This window comes from Larus michahellis, chromosome W, assembly GCF_964199755.1.
Source record: "Larus michahellis chromosome W, bLarMic1.1, whole genome shotgun sequence".
NCBI lineage: Eukaryota > Metazoa > Chordata > Aves > Charadriiformes > Laridae > Larus > Larus michahellis.
This window is the reverse complement of record NC_133929.1, coordinates 6,679,573-6,696,853: the sequence shown is the minus strand read 5'-3', so window position 1 is coordinate 6,696,853 and position 17,281 is coordinate 6,679,573. Positions and strand designations below refer to the sequence as shown.

The window sequence follows — 17,281 nt, the reverse complement described above, 5'->3', positions numbered from 1 at the left end:
CCAGGGTCCTCCTTTCTACCCTTTTTAAAAATGGGTGCAATGTTTCCCTTCTTCCAGTCACCAGGGACTTCACCTGACTGCCATGACTTTTCAGGTATCATGGAGAGTGGCTTGGCAACTACATCAGCCAATTCCCTCAGGACTCTGGCATGCATCTCATCAGGTCCCATAGACTTCTGTGTGTTCAGGTTCCTCAGGTGGTCATGAACCTGATCTCTTACAGTGGGAGGGACTTTGCTCCCCCATTCCCTGCCTTGAGGTCCATCCACTCGAGAAGTGTGGGGAGAAAGGTTGCCAGTGAAGACTGAAGCAAAATAGTTGTTGAGTACCTCAGCCTCCTCCTTGCCCCTTGTTACCAGTTTGCCAGTTGTGTTCATCAGGGGGGTGACGCTTTCTTTGACTGTCCTCTTCTGGATGACATACCTGAAGAAGCCCTTCTTATTATTCTTTACATCCCTTGCCAAGTTCAGCTCCAGCCACGCCTTGGCCTTCCTGACCCCATCCCTACATACCCGGGCAGCATCCCTATACCCTTCCCAGGATACCTGTCCCTGCTCCCACTGCCTGGGCATTTCCTTCTTGCCCTTTAGTTTGACCAGCAGGTCTCGACTCAGCCATACTGGTCTCTTGCCCCCTTTTCCTGATTTCTTACACCTGGGGACTGAGAGCTCTTGCTCTCTAAGGAAAGCATCCTTAAAGATCTGCCAGCTCTGTTCTGCCCCCTTGTCCCTGAGGGCAGTTTCCCAGGGGGTCCCGTTGACTAACCCCTTGAAGAGCTGGAAGTTTGCTTTCCTAAAATTCAGGGTCCTGACTTTACTCTTCCCCTGACCCATGTCCCTCAGGACTGCAAACTCCACCAGTGCATGATCACTGCAGCCCAGGTTGCCTCCAATCTTGACATCAATCTTTTAATTACAATTTCACAATATCAGCCACACATGAAACATAAGCAAATAAATTAGGCTAATTTTGCTCAACAAAATGAGCAAGCAAATTAGATGAAAAAGTATATTAGGCAGGGTTATGATCTGAAAGGAACCAATTTTAGCTTTTCGCTTTAAAAACAGTAGTGGATTGAAGTTTGGATTCATGGTTGATTTTGATGTGAATTTGATTTAGTGTTGAATTTTAACAACTTAATGTTTGTGAAATTTGTAATCTAGTTAAAGAGATTTTTCAAGAATCTTTCTGATGTATGTTCTGTGCTTTCCCTGTTCTGTTTGATATTTTAAACCATATGTTTGTGAATGTGTATCTTAATCTGAAAATGTTATAAGTTGAGTGGCAAAAGCAAGTGTTTTATTCAGAGATTTAAGTAAGTAAATATTTATACTGTTTGCATTGCTTCAACGAAAAATTCTAATTTGAAAAGTAAGATAGTCTACATTGGCTGCAGGTATGCTTTTACAAGTGGCAATATTTCTCCTCAAGAATGACAATTTATTTCACTACTCGATCAAGTTTTCATAGAGCCACCCACCAAATGGGAGTTGATGCATAACAATATAATGAAATAGCTTAGGCCTAATTGTCAAAAATTGTATGGAAACTCCAGAAATCATCAGTACTCGTGCCTCATCATTTCAGACCATTCTTATATGGTATGTTTTTAATGGACTTTTAAAAAGATACTTTGCTTCTACCAATCGTGAAACTAAATTCACTGTAAATACCAATCCTGCAAGAGTGGTACCAGCTGATATTAAACTTGGAAAATAATTTTGCGTTAATCAAGAAAAGTTTGTACTGTTGAACTGTTACTGCAGCTGCTAGTGAATAATGTATAAATAAATTCTTTTCTATATCCAGTACAATGCAAGAAACGTTAATCTTAGGGTAAAACTTAACAGTTTTTCCTGTTAAGATGTATAGAAAAGATAGTCTAGGTGCCAGATACTCATTTAGTTCCTCAGAGAAATAATGAATTTTTTTGGTGGGGGAACCTAATAACTTTTATTTACTCACACTGTCTTTTCCTTTTTGCTCTTTGTACCAAGGTTCAGCCATAGAATCTGTGCAAGAATTATTTGTAGGTTATGATTTCAAGCAGCTGTTAAATAAAATGCAATAGTAATGACTATCATAAGATCATTTTAAAAATCTGAGTATCTTTTCAATTTTCAAAAATACTTAAAAATAGAAAATATTCTTGTCATTGACAATTTGATGCTTCCAAATTTTTTTGGCAGAATATTCTTAGGTAATATATGGTGCCTTTGAAATTGCTCCAGAGTATTTCACAACCATCTATAGATTTATCTCTCCAGCCCAATTCTTATAGTCTGCGTTCAAAACAAATTTGTGTATACATGTGTGTATGAAGACCAGAAGCAATTTTAAGCCATTATTCTGATCAACTTATTTCTGCCTTCTTTCCTAGGAAGTGTGTAGAGAGCTCTGGTGCCTCAGCAAAAGTAACCGCTGTGTTACCAACAGCATTCCAGCAGCTGAAGGTACTCTTTGCCAAACAGGGAGCATTGAAAAGGGGGTGAGTACAAATAATTTATTGTTTGAAGACTACAGGAAGAAAGAACTAGAAAATTAAAGGCCTTATGAGCAACTATAAGAGTTCAAAAATAGAGTTATTAGTTCAGAATATATTTGTATCCTAATGGAAGTGTCCTACAGAATTTATTTAACAATTATTTTATATATGTAATTTATTAAAACATTTATCCTTGCTATAAAATTCTATAGCCTAGATAAAAAAAAAATCCTGTTACTTACTCTCTGTATATTTTTTGAGTAATTTCTGTAAAAACTCTATTAGTTTTATCTTTATTAAATTTTATAGCCCTCTTCCATAAAGGACAGTTAAACTCTAGGTCTGTTATGGACTCTGAAAATGTGTAACATAGATCTAGAGCCTGAACTCTGTTATTTTGTATAGAAGATAAAACTTAATTCCTTCATATATAAGCTGAATCATACAAGCATATAGAAAAATAAGTTACCTTAATAAATGGCTTTTCTAAAAGCCCATATTTCCCAGTGATCAGTCTATTCTGACTTTGAATTATTCCTTTAATATTCAGTTATACTGTTTAGCTTGAAAGGATTTTGCTATGCAGTCTGATAAACTTTCCTACTGTACAGAACAGTACAGAAAGTCAGTGTTGCAATAGATAAGCCTAGTGCTACTGTATCTGTCTGAACATTTGAATTTTGATTTTAAAACATTGACTGTATATATCAGTAGTTTCAGACAAAGTTCTGAAAATGAGGTTTAGATTAAGAAGAATAGTAAAAGAGTGTTTCTCAATTGCAAGGCAAAATTTATACAGATCTTAAAGAGGAGAGAAATTTTTTTATTAATTTACAGAATATGTACTGGGGAAAAAAGTGAATTCCATATACCTTTTTTCAAGATAATAAATTTTATGCAGGTTTTTACAAAGTGAAGAGAATTTATTATATTAAACAATCTTCAGTATCTCTCCAAGAGTAGCTGCATCTGTCCTTAAGATTTACTGCTCCAGATTGTTTTGGTTTTTTTTTTCCTAACAATGACTACTGTTATCTGTTGTCTGTTCTGACTGTTCCCATGCTAGCTGGGCTAGTTTCAACAAAGATTACACTGCATTTTGACTTGCAATCTGATGTTTAAATAAAAAGAATGAAAGCTTTTGGGCAGTTGTCACAGTTTATTAATCCATGCTGACTGCTTCATTCAGGACTCATGATTCAGAGTCATTCTGATGGCTTTTCCATGCTGAGTTTGGAAATATTGGTAAACCATGTTAAATAAATTAATTGAATAGATTACTTAAAAAAAATAGAGTTCTTAGTTTTAGCCAATGAAAATAGAGAGATGTCGTGGTTTAACCCCAGCCAGCAACTAGAACCATGTAACTGTTCGCTCACACCCCCCCTTTTTGCCCCCCAAGAAGGGTGGGGGGGAAGAGGGAAGAAAGGAGGGGAAAGGGAGGAAAAAACCTCTCATGGGTTGAGGTAAAAACAGTTTAATAGAAACAATAACAGAAAAGGAAAAATAACAATAATAATAATGACATGGGTCACTCTCACTGCCTGGTGAATTGGCACCGTCCAGAGCAGTGATCGCGGATTCCTGCCCCCTGGCTAACCCCCCTGAGCATGACATCTATGGTATCGAATATTTCATTGACCATTCCATCATTCTGTCTGTACTTCTATGGGAAGCTGAAAAAAGTCCTTGAATAGTGTAAATATCACTTAGCAACAACTAAAAACAATAGGTATTATCAACATTCCATTCACAGCAATTACTAGAAAGAACAATTAACTCTTTCCCAGCTGAAACCAGAACAAGAGACCTTCACATTCTACCAAAACTGTTACCTTTTATTATAGTAATAGAAAATGCTAGGAGCCCTACTCTTAATTCAACAGTCTAGGTTTATTTTAGAACCACCACTTGTCATTGACAAGGAGCAATTTACCTCAATTTATATTTTTTAAACCATGAGACTACAGTGAACAAGTTGAGATGCTTTAAGATGCTATTGTCATGTCCATTTGCCAGAGGCTTTAATCAGTTTGCTCTCTACAAAACATCTTTTCCAGTCATCAGTATCTTGTTCTATCATTTGATTTTAGAGGGAAATGAGAGAATTGGTATTGTTTTACAAAGATAAACTGTTCGTGCCTTTAAACAGCAGAGAGTTGTTATCTATAAACTGCAGCTTCAAAGGTTCCTGTGAATTAATAGTTCCTGATAGCAAAAAAAAAAAACCGGAAAACACAAGTTCTTTCCAAATATGTATTTCTCTTCACCACATGCTAAGGAGAAAGTAATAGGTTACAATTCTGTAATACTTTATTATTATTATAACAACATTTATATTGCAGACACGCCTAAAGGACACAACTAAATTAGGCCCTATTTTTCTGGGCTCTGTCCAAATATATAATAAATGACGTTCCCTGCTCTAAATGCCCAACAAGATCCCAGAACACTTTATCATATTTGGAGGGTCAATTTCTGCTTTTAGTTACACTGATGTAAATTCAGTGTAACTATTAACTCAAAGCAAAATTTGATGCAGTATGCATCAATGTCTTATTGGCAGACTTGGGAGGGATTTCTACAATTAAAATTGCCTAACACTGTATTATAAAACCTTCTTTCAGTTGCTTATATAAGCATGCCAAACTTTAATTCTTTGGGTTGAAATTTTCCACAGTAGATGTCTGTCTATGCCTGAAGGTTTTTAGAGTTTTTTCCATAAGGGTTACTCAGCTGTTTTCTGCATACAGGGAAAGAGAATAGAGTGGGGTTTTGCTACTGACAGAACTTGTACATCTATTCAGTTTTGAACCTTTAACATGTTCATGCTTCGGTGAAGGGTTTTACATATCATCTGGGTTCAAAAAAGTGCACTTTTTCCTAATCTTATAATAATCATTTTAAATATACATGAAGCATCTCTCTGGTCATGTATATCCAGAGATGTGTTTGTGAAGGTAAACTAACTGATAGATTTAAAAATACTGTGATGAGGAAATAGTGCATATAAAACAAAAAGACAAAACCGATAGAAATGTTTATTTTTGTCTTTGAATTTAATAAAAAAGTAATCTTTTCTAACATCATTGCATAGACCCATGCTAGGGATTTAAACAAGGGAAAAATTTGCAGAAAGTGAAAACACAGTGTGCTGAAAGTACAGTTTAAATAGCTGGATTGTGGGGTGATCTAAATTCAAGTTATTACTGGACATTAAGTTTCCTTGCAAAATAATTGTAGAAGCACTGATTGAAAAACCATTTTAAAAGATGAGATGGCAACCTTAATTGAATTAATCTTCTTCTTTTCCCTATGAAAAATGAAATTGATTTTCCTCGCTATCATCACAGTACTTGCTGTATGAGTATTCTAAATGCATACTGTTGTAAATCTTAGTTCTGTTAAACAGCTAAAATTCATATCAAAAGTGATCTCAAATGTGCCACAATGTCATATTTTATTTTATCGTTAATGATCTGTAGAAGAAAAATCCCAGACTGCTCACACTAATTCACAGGGTAAAAATTTTGTGCCCATTTTATATGTATTCAAATGTATCACCACTGTCCTTCTAATTGAACTAATTGAAAGCTGCTTCTTCAGTGGGAGAGAAGAATTAACATTTCAGTTCTAAATCTTTCATGCAGGGTTTTTCTTTTAAAATAGCTGTCACTTCCTCTTGTTCATATACTGGTTACACAGTAGTCCTTACCTCATTATAGCACATAGGGTTGCTGTAATTCATGTAGGAAGCATATTTCTGTAGTCCCATGAGCAGTAAGTCCTCAGATTTAACTTCAGTAGAGAAGAAAAATCAGCATTTAAGGAGTTTTTACAAGGGAATATGGGAATGTGGAAGAAAGAAATGGTTGGATGACAGAGGAAATTACAGAGCACAGGGATTTTATACAGCTTTGGAAAAATAAGGCAGGTGAAATGCACCTGCCTATTGTATACAGTCATAATAATATAGAGTTTGGGGGTTAAAGTTTAAACTCTGAGTGTCTTTCATTTACTAACTTTGATTTTGACATGTTTGTAATATTTATAATGTATTTTAAATTAAATTATTAGCATACATTTTTACTCTTATAAGCATTTGAATTTCTAGCTTTTGACTTTAGCATTAAATACCTGATCATGTACTCTTGTGGCCTCTTTAATAGAATGCTGCAAGGGGATTATTGTCTTCAGTTGATAAAATCATTATCCCTTAATTTATCACTATAATGAGAACAAAAAAAAATCTTTCATATGTAATTCACACAAATACTTCATTCTCCATCATAATTGCACCATTAGAGGCATTGCAAAACACTGTGTCATGTGGTTATATCTATACTAGCTAAAAATATTTTTCACTATACAGCCTTCATTATGTGTTATGCAGGTATTCAGTGATAGTCTGGATTTAAGAGAAGCTTCATATGAAGGGTATGTTCCTCTGACAGATGCCTACTAATTGGCATAAACCTCTGAGTTGTAAATTTAAAACTGCAAGAAGGATAAACCTTAATTTCCACAGTACAACTCCATGAAATCTTATGTCCTTGTTTTTTTTCTGAAGAAGGGTGTGGTGAGTTGACCCCAGCTGGTAGCTAAGCCTCCACTCAGTCACTCGCTCATTTCTCCCCCCCAAAGATAGAAGAGAGAATCAGAACAGCAAAAGTGAGAAAAACTTGTGGGTTGAGATAGAGACAGTTTAGTAAGTGAAAGGAAAAGAAAGAAAAAACAAACAGATGCAAAGGCAATCACTCACCACCTCCTACCAACAGACTGATGCCCAGCCAGACTCTGAGCCATGGCTACTTTGGAAACACCCCCAGTTTTATTGCTGAGGATGATGTTATAGGGTATGGGATATCCCTTTGGTCAGTTGAGGTCAGCTGTCCCTGCTGTGTCCCCTCCCAACCTCTTGTCCACCCCCAGCCTACTCGCTGGGGTAGCAGAATAAGAAACAGAGAAAGCCTTGATGCTGTGCAAGCACTGTTCAGCAACAGCTAAAAACATCTGTGTGTTATCCGCACTGGTCACAAACCTAAAATGCAGCACCATACTGGCTGCTATGAGGAAAACTCTGTCCCAACCAGACCTGGTAGAAAAGGCAATGCATTTTGATCTTGAGATTTAAAATAGTCTGCTTTATATGTTTTCTATAGACACATGAATGCTAGTTTTTTGTTTCTCTAACTGATAGAGGATGGGGTTTATATACAGAAATGTGCTGGATTGTAACAGCTGTTTTAAAAGAGGTACAGCACATACAGAGAAAAAAGAGGAGGATAAAAATGGTTTGAGAGAAGAAACAAGTATGAATGTGGCTAGAAAAATAATGCTACAAGTTTCACATATTAATGTTAAATGGTAGCATGTGTTCATATTCAAAACTACTTTGTATCTAGGTGCATTTGCTCATTATAAGCTACATGTTTTATTATTCATTGTTTTAATGTATGTTCTTGAGAGCTTTGCACTTAGACTCTGACATGTTTGACAGTCTAGAAGTACCTTTTTATTCAAAATGAAATTTCTAATGAAAAATTAAGGATTTTTATTAATTTTCTTTGACTAACACTCTATACATATCAAACTCCTATAAACTCTTTTTTTTTTAAATTCTATTTTCAGTTTCTTTCATAAAAATCCAGAGTAATTCAGGTCATTGTGAGTGGCTGCATTTACTTGTTTACATATAGAATCATAGAACTGCCTAGGTTGGAGGGAACCTTTCAGATCATCTAGTCCAACCATCAACCTAACTCTGAGAAAAACCATCACTAAACCATATCTCTAAGCACTGTGTCTACCCGCCTTTTAAATACCTCCAGGGATGGTGCCTCAACCACTTCCCTGGGCAGCCTGTTGTCCCACATTGCCGGGACTGAGGCTTTAGGTGAGCCTTAGGACTCAGGAAAAGAAAAAACTTGGCTTTGCTGTATTGATTAGTATAAAGTCAACACTGAGTCTTCCAGTAGTGCTTATGGGACACTTATGTGCTTATGCACACCCTCACCAATGTCTAAACATGGCTAGAAAAAGTAAAATATTAGTCTTGTTATCTATACAGAGAATACTAATGCCTATAATTGTCATTGCCTGACCTTTCTATGTTTCTGTCCTGATAACTCTGTCAGCCTAATTTTGTGGGTTTTTTTGTGAAATCTTTCAGTGGTGTTATCAGGGAGAGTGCATACCTTTTGGCACTTGGCCCCAGAGCATAGATGGGGGCTGGGGTTCGTGGTCAATATGGGGAGAGTGCAGCAGGACCTGCGGGGGAGGAGTCTCCTCATCTATAAGACACTGTGACAGTCCAGCGTAAGTAGCTAAAGTAAGCCGGAGCCAACAAAAAGACACACTTGGAAATTATTCAAAACTGTGGTTTCACATGTTATCTGTAAAAATGTTTTGCTGGTTTTCCAACATTTGTCTTCAAAATAGCTGACAGAAATGGTTTAACAGGAGCAGCTCACTAGACATACTTTTAACATTTTTTAATGTATCTGTTATGTATGTACTATAAAGATAGCTAGATTTATATTTAGTAGTAGCCAGAACAGTTTTCTTTCTGCAACTTACTGTTCATGCAAACTATATTTAAACTATGCCCTAGATTTCTTTCTTCTTAAGACATTATCTCTGATGCTTGTCTAGGATATAAAGTAACTATTGCCAGTTACTTATTAAAAAAGCAACACAGTATTTCCAGGGTTTTGCATGCAACTGCTTACATATAAACCATAATTAGCATTATTATGTTGCATACAATACATTTATATGCTATCACATCCAACACTTAGTTGTGACTTCCCACTGACTCTTAAAACAATTCAGCAACTTTTCTCCCTGCCACTACTTCCTATTAGTCCATCTGCTCTCTCTCAAGAGGGGCCAGCTTCTCCACTACAGCTTGGTCTGTTGTGTTTATCTGTACTGGTCCTTTTACCTGTCTACTTACCAATGTCCTGAGCACTGTTACAGAGAAGGTCTGTCAGGTAAGTGCTGCTCTCTCTGTCACTAGTGCTTCTCAGATGAGGAATGCTTACTTATTTCCATTGCTGTTCTTTGCTGAATGAATCACTGCTTTTTTTCTGTTGCTGCTTGCCCTGTTCTAGTCACCTCATCATAGCTATAGGTCTTAGCGGAAGGATGGTTTTATTACTCAATACTTTGTTCTTATCATGTCCCATAATCTCTATTTCCACCACCATTATTGGTTTTTAAGACCACTTTTTCTTGAAAACATAAAGCTTTTGTGCTTATTTCATAAAAATCTATTCTGTAACTTTTTTCACTCCTTTCTTATCTTCTCTCTGCACACTTTGGTTCTTTGTTGCTTGTACCCGTGTTTTTCAAGCTAGGTTGTACTTCAGCTTTCCACGGCACTCTGCAACGCAGACGCCATAATGTCACATTACTGCTGTTTAAGGTGGTCTGTTCACCTCCTATCATTAGCAATAACTATCAATCAAATCTAGCAAATATCACTACTTATTGAATGAAGCAAAAATTATCCATATGCATTGATAACAATTCAGACTATGTTACCGAGAGAATAATAAATTAAAGACATTGATTTTTTCACAGATGTAAAAATGCTAGTGAAATGTTTGTTTGGAGCATGAGTAATTTCCTAAGATTTTTTTAACTAATCCTGTCACCATGCATATCAGTTGGTATGCTGAAAGATGATTAAAATTTAAATGTTTATCAGTGCAGCAAGCAAATGCAATATTTGTTTAATTTTTCTTTTGTGTGTATCTGCATTAGTAAAAAAATCCCTTTGGTTCATTAATTAACTTGAGTTTCTCGGATAGTATTGCCTGGTTAAATATGCGTAATATGAAAAATAGTATTGATTGTCTTTTTAGTTAATTGCAAATTCCTTTAATTTCTTTATTATAAAACAAACACTGAGTTTTTTTCCATTCTGCTTTTAAGATACAAGCCAAAGATCTGATGTCTGATTAATCTTCCATTTAAGTCAATGTTAATTCAGTATTTGACCTCTGTGGAAGACAGATAAAGTTCTTGAACAATTTGAGAATTTAAGAGCCAATGTCTTAATCACACTAATAGAAACCTGCTTACTCTGGAGTTTCCTCAAATTTAATACTGTTTAATTCAAATCAGATTCTTGAGCTAGAAAATGCATTCTTTGCTGCTGGCTCCAGTATTTAGCAGACAGTGTTTCTTCATTTTGATATATTTTCAAGTGTAATATGAGAAGATTAAAAAAAAAAAGTATCATGTAAGTTGTGTATGCATTTCTCATTCTAGTTTTACAAAGCAAGCAAATATTAAAAGCAATGCCTTTTCTGTATGATCAAAATACAGTTAAACTGTGTTGCTTGGGATCTATGCAAACTAGATGAATACTGTATGAGTGAAGATTTTCAAGTACCCAGTATTGTTTTGTATCTGCTTCAATTCAAGTCAGTGCTACAAATCTTATTAAATAAAATATTTTAAAATCATAGAATCATAGAATGGTTCAGGTTAGAAGGGACCTTAAAGATCATCTTGTTCCAACCCCCCTGCCATGGGCAGGGACACCTCCCACTAGACCAGGCTGCTCAAAGCGCCATCCAACCTGGTCTTGAACACTTCCAGGGATGGGGCATCTTACCTTAAAACGTCTATGTACTTTTAAAATTTATTTATATATTATATAATATATATCTCTTGGACTTGTATTTATATTAATAATACATAAATATATATCATGAACTTGTGTTTATCCTAATACATATACCAACACATAAAACATGTTTTTCCAGGCCTTCAGGTGGAGGTAAATATTGTCTTGGAGAAAGGAAGCAGTATCACTCCTGTAATACTAATGTAAGTAAATTTTGTTCCACTGTAAAAGTACAATCTCAACTCGTCTGGTTTTTGTTTCAGCAGCAATGGATGCATTTTTTTCCAGTTCAGAAAAGCCGTGAATTCTGTTTAAGGTGAATAAGGAGCATTCTACATCAGACCAAAGGTCTGTCTAGCCCAGCGTCTTGTCTTCCAGCAGTGGCAAATAACAGGTGCTTAGGGAAAAATGATAAAATTTTGGCGGCCAAGGCATGACTCTTCCATGGATATACTGTATGAGTTTCCAGAAGCTGGGTGTTAAAAGATTTCTTGAGCTCCACATCATATCTGTACCATGTTGCTTAACTGCCACAAATGGAAGTATCCTCCATGAATCTACTTTTAAACCCTCTTACCCTTGTTATAGCTTTATAACTTTCAGTGCTAATGTGTTATGCAATCCTCTTATACATTCTGTGAAAAATGTATTTCTTCTGGTGTGTTTTAAACCTGCTGCTTTGCCATCAGGTATCCACTGGTTCTTGTGTTACCAGAATGATCACACAGTTTCATTTTAGAGCTGAGCCCCATCAAATAATGAAGTACCACTGAGGGGTGGGACAGTGTATAAATGTATAAAATCAAATTATGAACCAAAATTAGAAAGTCAAGTAAGTTAAAAATTGTACCACAAAAAAGTACACACCAGTAAAGAATTTCATTAGTAAGTTTCCAAGTCAGTAACAGTACAAACATAAATAGGCTTCCATATTATTTTAGCTTCAAATTTGTCTTAATTTTCTTCTTAAATGAAGACAGTTCAAAACAGCGGGAGAGTCTGTGTACTTAATGGTGTTGTTTCACCTGTTCATCTTTTGATATTTTTCAGAAAAAAAATACAATAGTTAATATGCTGGTTCCTTGATAAAACCTTGTTTTTATGATTGTTATTAATTATCATAAGTATTAGTTCTTCAAAATTCTCTGTGGAGGTTATCCTCATTGTTAAGGAAGTATTACAAATGTCCAAATACAAAATTACTTTCCTACTGCTAATCACAGCTTTTCTGTTAGTACAGACAAGAAGTGTGTTAGGCCTTTGGGCAGTGTTGTGAGAGAAACTGAAGCTGAACTGCTTGTCCAGTATGAGCTGTAAAACTTCTCCAGTCATACAACCTTCCAAATTACAGTGTACCATTCTGAAACTTTGACCATCTTATTTTTTCCATAGATGTGTATCTTTGTGCAATTTTCATTTGAATGAATCCAGCTTACCACATGATACGCTGTAATTAATTTACTTTCGTTTTAATTTTTGCTCAGATGGTCTTTTTGTAATTGGAAAACTTCATAAGCAAGAATTTTGTTTATACTTCCAATTCACAAATGAAAACGTTGAGTAATATTGAACATATTTTTTGGTGTTACAGTTGATAGGAAATTCACCTCTGAATTCACCAACTAAGTGATAATTCCTTATTGAAATGTCAGTAAATATTTAATAAATTTATTGTGTGCTTTACTGAACTAGTACAGATTTGTTTCTAGTTTTTTAGTCTGGATGTTGTGCACTACTAAGTGCCTTATAAAAATCTAAGCATATTCCATTATCCTTTTAATTTTACCAGGAAGTGTAAAAAGTTTAAGTTGATAAAAACTATTCTTATACAAAATACTGATTTGTATTATTATTTATATTTCTTTTAAACCTGTATCAGTCAAGTCTCTACCAACTCTTCTGTTTATTTAGGACTGACGTCAGGCAAACTGTAACCTAGAATATTCTATTTGTCCTTCTCAAATAATGAACTTTTTACATTAGCACTGTTTCAGTTTGTAAGTACAGTCTAAGATTTGTTTAAAAATTCACATTTGCAGACTGGAGCCCTCTTCCCTTAACTCTTTGAGGACTCTTGCAAGGTATTCTTAATGAAAATGTTTATTGCCAACAGATATTATTTAGCATCTGCTACAGTAACTAGTACACAAGAAAGTTTACATAATATGTAAACCTGCTCCCTCACAAATATACAACAATTTTTAAAAGCTTTTTGTTATTAACAATCGTACCATAGCTACCTAGTAATATAATTGAAATGTTGCTAGGTTTTCTTTTATTCTTATCATATTTTATTTCTTATTGTTAGACACTTTTCAGACAGTTTTATTCTTAGTCAATTTTGCTTCCCTTATTCTCTCTATACTTGTTTTTTACTGAGAGGAAGCTTATAGGGTCACAGAAGGAACATCTAAAAGGTATCTGAGGAAGACATTCAGGCTATTCCCTGGCTCAAAGGCAAAATCAACTGCCATTAAACCATTTTCAACTGATAGTTAGGCAGCTGACCTGTTAGTCTGATCTGTTTTGAAATACCTTCAGTCAGGGAGATATCAGTAGGATTCTTTAATATCCTTACTGTTAGGACAATTTTCCTAATGTATAGTATATGTTTTCCCACCCTTTAAAACCCTTATTTACTCTGTCTCCAGTTAGAAGGAAGACAGCTGATCATATTCTCTCTGTGGCAGCCTTTCCTGTGTTTGCAGACTGCTATCATGTCTCTTCTTGGTTGTCTTTACACTAGACAATCTCTATGTTAATAGACTTTGGGATCGCAGTAGTGCACATCTTGAAGCGTGGTGCCCAAACCTCTGCACAGGGTTGTAGCTGAGGCCTGTCAGAGCTAAGTACAAGTCATCTTAGTACTTTGTCATCTTAGTGATGAGATTCCGTTTATTCATTTCAGTATATGTTTGCTTTTCTTAGAGCAGTGACAATATTTATTCAGTCTGTGTTGATCCGTAATGCCCAAATCCCTTTCTAAAGAGTTGCTATTTAGGAAGTCATTCCTCAGTTTGTGCTTGCACAGTTGATTGTTCCTACCCAAGTGTAGTAATTTGCATCCATTGCTTTATTTCAAACCACAGCTCCAATTTATAAAAATATTTTAATTGTAGTACTCTATTCCAAAATATGTGTTCCCTACTTATCCTCAGATTTCAATCAATAATTTAAACAAGAAATTGGAAAGCAAACTTTGCATTTCATTGTCTAGGTCTTAAAAACAAATCTTGAACAATAGCAGACTGAGGCCAGGCAATTTGGAAATACTGTTCTTACAGTTTGACTGTGAATCATTTTTAGCATATTTTTTGGGTATGGTTTTGCAGTGCATAAACATATTGTGACTTACAGAAGTTTAAATTTCCTGCCTTAATGGTTTTGACAATGCTAGTCCATTACTTCTATAGTAATATTTAGGGTTCTAAATAACTAAGTATGCTGAGACTAGTAGATTTTTTTTCAAGATTTATTGTCCTGGTTTGAGGTAAAACAGAACCAATTTTATGATTTGTAATTTTACTTAGTCCTTAGTGCTTGACTTTTTAATGGAATGGCATGTTTGATTAATATAACCATCAAGAGTATGCAAATCTGTCATTGTTTTTATGAAAATTGGGTTGTTAGTACATCTTTTCTGTTGGATTTTTTTTTTTTGCAGTGTCAACATTCATTGCCCATCTGTAATTTTAAACGTAGCACTCCCTAAAGCTCCTACTATTTATAAACAACAACAAAAAATCATTTTTACTTCATTTTTCTTTCACAGATGAGTTAGTTCTCTTGCCCTTTCTTTTGACCATTTTTATTCTTTGGAAACAGTGCACACACTCCTACTAGGTATAGTCCTCATCAAAGACTTCCAAAGCCATATATGACTTCTTAATTCAAAAGGCATCTGCTAATGGAAACATTGAGATCAGCAGAAAAGAACGTTAGCTAATGAGTTCTGGAAACAAAAGGGTGGTAGAAAGAACACGCTCATCAGAAACTTAGTTTCTTCCACCAACCACACTATACCTTACAAAAAATTATGTATCTTTCCAACCGAGGCATTTTTAATTTATAAAAATGCAAACAAACAAAACCAAAACCAAAATGCTAATAGAATTGCAAGGCACATAGTTACTCAAAGTAACTCATTAAAATATGTATAGGATATGAAGCTTAATTTCATATACATCTAAATCTAATAGCTTCCTAATTTTAAAAATAGGATAAGAAACATGTTTTGCTTGCAGGTTCTGTGAATGCTTTATTTATAAAGAAGTATGTATGTATACATACCTTTAAAAGATTCTTGTTCTTCAGTTTTTTCTCTTAACAGAATGTAGGCAAGTGATTTTTGTTGGTTCCTTTCTTTATGCATACATTCACAGATATTGTTCATTGCTTTCATAATTTTCAAGCCTATTTTTCCTAAATGCATTCATGTGAGAGGCTACCTCTTGGAATGGTACCTGAGTTTCAGCTGTCACCCTTCTGGCTGTGTTTCTCATCTTCTGTGAGGTGTAGTATAGCTCTTTGTTAATAGGAAACCCAATGACTTCAACTACTGAAGTCTACCTGACTTGAAGCTCCAAGCTAAACATATTTCTGTGAGATAAGGTGTTTGATGTCATGTCAACACTGATTCAATGATTTGTCAACACTCTTTAGATTATTTATTTTTGCTTCAGTCTTAAAAATTTTGATGTTCTTCTTAAAGTCAGTACTTTTTTGACTCAAAATTTTAATTGTTTCATCATCATCCTCTCAGGACATTCTTCAGACCTGATTATAAGTTCTTATACATTTGTTAGATTCCTACCTCATGATTTGCAGTCTCCTAAAAGAGCATTTGGAAACACAAGCAGCCTGTTGGTTGACAAGAGTTATCTGTGTACATACTGTAACTCCATGAAAAAAAGTGAACTGTTTTCCCCAATAAAGAGAAGCAATTATTGCACATTTATTTTGGGAGAAGAGTGCGTACGCAGAGAGATAGTGCCAAAGAGCAGACGTTTTGTAAATGCATACTGTAGCTTACCTTGCAGTAACCTTTTTGCATTTCTGTACCTGTGATTTTGAATTCATTTCTTGAGGACATTGCCTTTAGTTTTACTTCCTCTCAGGTATTAGTGAGATATTAAAAAAGATAGGAAAAATATGGAACAAAAATAAATTTAAGTTGCATTTTATGCTTATACAGAATGTTTCAGGTTTCAGGCTATCATTTGGTAACTAGTCTTCAAAAGGACTGCTTGAAAACTTTACTGAATCCACCTGAAACTGGATTCAAACTAATCATACAGAGAGTTCAAATTAATGATTTGGATGAAGAGCAAGATCCTTAGATAAGGGCTAGCACTTGTCATTATTTACTGAGAGGACGTAGCCACTAAAACGGAAACTTATTTTATTGCAGAGGTCACCAAATCTGTCTACAGATTGATGGATTTGCATTTTTAGAGACAAAGACACTGGGTTACATACTCAGTGAATGTAGGGGATGGAGGTCCATGCAGCAGCAGACATGTGAGGGTCATTGATGGGTTAGAAATTATGGTTGTGCCTGGGAATGGTCAGGTAGGAATTAGGGCTTCTCCCAACAAAAAGGTGGTGGGACCATTAGCCCAGCTGAAGTGCTTCTACACTAATGCATGCAGCATGGGCAACAAACAGGAGGAGCTGGAAGCCACTGTGCAGCAGGAAAACTATGGTGTAGTTGCCATCACAGAAACGTGGTGGGATGACTCGCACGACTGGAGTGCTGCAATGGATGGCTATAAACTCTTCAGAAGGGATAGGCAAGGAAGGAGAAGTGGTGGGGTGGCTCTATATGTTAAGGAGTGTTATGAATGTCAAGAGATTAATGATGGTGACAATAGGGTTGAGTGTTTATGGGCGAGAATCAGGGGGAGGGCCAACAAGGCTGATATCATGGTGGGAGTCTGTTATAGACCACCAAACCAGGATGGAGAGACAGATAATATATTCTATAAGCAGCTGGGCAAAGGAGTCCAGGAAGGGTGGATGTTTTTTCAAGAAGGAAGTCTTAAACGTGCAGGAGCAGGGGAGCAGGCTGTTCCCATGTGCCATAAAACAAGCTGTTGGGGAAAAAGACCGGCCTGGCTGAACAGAGAGCTATGGTTGCAACTCAGGGAAGAAAA

General features: G+C 35.6%; 1 protein-coding gene across 9 annotated transcripts in view; it reads left to right on the top strand.

The window, feature by feature from the left end:
* The window catches only part of ADAMTS6 (ADAM metallopeptidase with thrombospondin type 1 motif 6), a 189,757-nt gene that overhangs the window by 119,267 nt on the left and 53,209 nt on the right, over nt 1-17,281 (top strand). For all 9 annotated transcript variants that reach the window (XR_012584803.1, XM_074568626.1, XM_074568625.1 and 6 more), the window contains 3 exons: nt 2,381-2,488; nt 8,658-8,803; nt 11,266-11,329. Coding sequence is in view for 8 of the 9 variants with exons in the window: in XM_074568626.1 (XP_074424727.1) it covers nt 2,381-2,488; nt 8,658-8,803; nt 11,266-11,329 (318 nt within the window). In the remaining variant the exon portion in view is untranslated. The remainder of the gene's footprint in view (nt 1-2,380; nt 2,489-8,657; nt 8,804-11,265; nt 11,330-17,281) is intronic.